The sequence below is a fragment of the Triticum dicoccoides genome, unplaced genomic scaffold (genome assembly GCF_002162155.2).
Source record: "Triticum dicoccoides isolate Atlit2015 ecotype Zavitan unplaced genomic scaffold, WEW_v2.0 scaffold36032, whole genome shotgun sequence".
Taxonomy (NCBI): Eukaryota; Viridiplantae; Streptophyta; class Magnoliopsida; order Poales; family Poaceae; genus Triticum; species Triticum dicoccoides.
Genome location: NW_021266212.1, coordinates 11,209 through 13,666, shown reverse-complemented (window position 1 = coordinate 13,666; position 2,458 = coordinate 11,209). Strand labels below are relative to the sequence as shown.

Sequence of the window (2,458 nt, the reverse complement as noted above, 5' to 3'; positions counted from 1 at the left end):
AATAATAATAACACAATATCATTCAAACTCTATTTTTTAATGTCTAATAACACAATATCATTCAAACTATTTTTTAAAATATGTCTAATAAGTAATAACACAATATTATTCAAACAATTTCTTTTTTAAAATGTGTATCGTAACACAATATCATTCAAACTATTTTTTAAATGTGCCTAATAACACAATATCATTCAAACTATTGTTTTAGTACTCATTCATGCTTACTAAGCCCTAATATAAATTTTCTACCTAGCTACAATTAGATTGAGATTGGTTATACCTCTACGACACGTCAGTGGAGCATGCAATCCTCGGGGAGCATCGGGGGAAGCGGGGAGAGCGGCGCGGTAGGGTCACGTCATTTAGCTTTGCATGCATCCTCCTCCTACACGGGTTGGCTGACGAGGCACCGAGCAGCGCATCCAGAGCCACAGCGGCATGACAAGATGCGTCCAGAGCCACATCGCCATGACCAACGCCGTGGCCCTGGCTGCCCTCGCCCGTGCTGGCCAGCCGCATGGCCCGCGCCCTGCCCAGCGCCATGAGCCGCATCGTCGACACACCTTGATTTGTATGCCTTCCAGCGGTACCTTTGCACCGGATCGTCGCTATCCGCCTCCATCATGGCCCTATAGAGGTACTCCACCGGAAGAGAGTTGTTCGGGCGCATACAGACCTTCTCTTCGTTAGTGAGACAATCGGCAATGCCAACCGCCTCCTCGTAGAGCATCGGCAGGTCAAGGAACCACGACCATATCTCGCGCAGAGGGGAGAGCTTCACCGCATCGCTGACAGCCACATGAACGAGGAGTTGTGCCAGCAGATGAGTGATCTCCATTGCGGATTGGAGAGTGGAAGGCAATGACTGCAGATCAATTGGCGAGGGTGCGAAGGGTGGCGGATTTGGGCGTGCTCGGAGTGATGGAGTGGAGGCGGCTGGCTTACTGAATAAGGTTGTATCACTTTGACTACTCCGCACGGGAGGATGACAAGTGGGTTCGGAAACCGGGTGGCAGGGCGCTTGGACCGGGGGAGCACGGATTGTTTCCGCCAAAAGCAAGGGGTTATCCGCAAAAGCGAAGGGATTATGTATTCGCATGTGTAAAACTCACATCGTAGTGTTTCTCGAGTTGCATGACCAAATTAATCATGGTGCGTCAGAGAATTTTTTTTCAAGGACAAAACGTGTAATTTTCTCCATGAATTCTTAGTTTTGCCCTCGATAAGGGCTGGACCAAAGCAGACCGAAGTGACGAGATGAATGGAAAGGAGATGAAAAACGAGATGACGCAAACGCCCCTAGGTGCCGTTCCTTTTCCCTTTCCCCGCGACGGATTTTGAGGACTCGCCCGCCGCCGCCCGCTCCCGCCTGCGGGGAGCCGATCCCGCGCCTGAGCGCAGCCATGTCGATTCGTTCTCTCGTCGCCTCCAGGCTCGCCAGGTCCGGCCACGCCCTCCCCGCGGCCACCGCCGCGACCATCTCCCAGGTGCCGCCTCCCCTCCAACTCTCTTGCTCCTTGCTCAAATCCAAATCTTTCTTACCCGCTGGTTGTTCCTGTGCCGATTTTAATCTGGTTTGTTCGTTTGTTCTACCGCGCGATTTGATCAGGCGCCCAGGGCCCAGCACGCCGCGTCTCCGCTGCTCTCGGGGACTCGTGCTTTCAGGTAACGGTCAACGCTAGCTGGTCCGCACATCTATGTCAGTCTTGCTTGCTCAACATTGAACCGAATGTACGCCCTGCTGTGTGCGTGCAGCTCAAGGGCTCTATGGAAGGGGGCGTTCGTCGATGCGTTCCTGCAAAGAATTAAGAACAATAGGGAGAATCTGAACGGCAGGAAGATCTGGTCCCGCAGGTCCTCCATCCTGCCGGAGTTCGTCGGTTCCTCCGTGCTCATCTACAACGGCAAGACACATGTCCGTTGCAAGATCACCGAAGGCAAGGTCGGCCATAAGCTCGGGGAGTTTGCTTTCACGCGCAGACGGAGGCCTCATCGGGCCATCACGGGGAAGGCCGGCGGTCAAGGAAAGGGCAAGAAGAAGTAAGAAAAGGGAATGTGCTGCGTCAAAGGTGAGATTACGATATTGTTGTTAGAAATGAATTTGGATATCAGCTTATATATACTGCACAAAGTTTACCCGCAGCATTGTTTGTAAGGCTCTTTTGTTATCCTGAAATTTCCTTCCTTCAGTTGCAGGCGGAAATTATAAAGTGAATTCTCCTTGCTGTGCAATTGAGTTGTGAATAGTGAGCTACATCTCTTTGTAAACTGTATGTGATATGTCAGACTATGTATGTGATGTGCATCTACGGTTGCAAAGATCATGGGGCCTTTCTAGACAATACTTACTCTTTGTCACTTGCCCAGCTGTTTATCTCACTTTGTTCATAACTGTTGAGGTGGGTTCAAGGACGGTGGGATGAGGGCGTAGTTGAAGCACAAGCACTTGAATCAC

General features: G+C 50.7%; 1 protein-coding gene across 2 annotated transcripts; it reads left to right on the top strand.

The window, feature by feature from the left end:
- Window positions 1-1,303: 1,303 nt before the first annotated feature.
- Window positions 1,304-2,446, top strand: LOC119345998 (ribosomal protein S19, mitochondrial-like). Of its 2 annotated transcripts, XM_037615766.1 has the most exons (4): window positions 1,304-1,490; window positions 1,613-1,668; window positions 1,759-2,072; window positions 2,194-2,446. In XM_037615766.1, the coding sequence occupies exons 1-3, from the start codon at window positions 1,407-1,409 to the stop codon at window positions 2,045-2,047; spliced, it is 429 nt and encodes a 142-aa protein (XP_037471663.1). In that variant the 5' UTR covers window positions 1,304-1,406; the 3' UTR covers window positions 2,048-2,072; window positions 2,194-2,446. The 2 variants fall into 2 exon arrangements, with proteins under 2 accessions (XP_037471663.1, XP_037471662.1); XM_037615765.1 differs by having other exon boundaries at window positions 1,759-2,446.
- The last annotated feature ends 12 nt before the right edge of the window (window positions 2,447-2,458 follow it).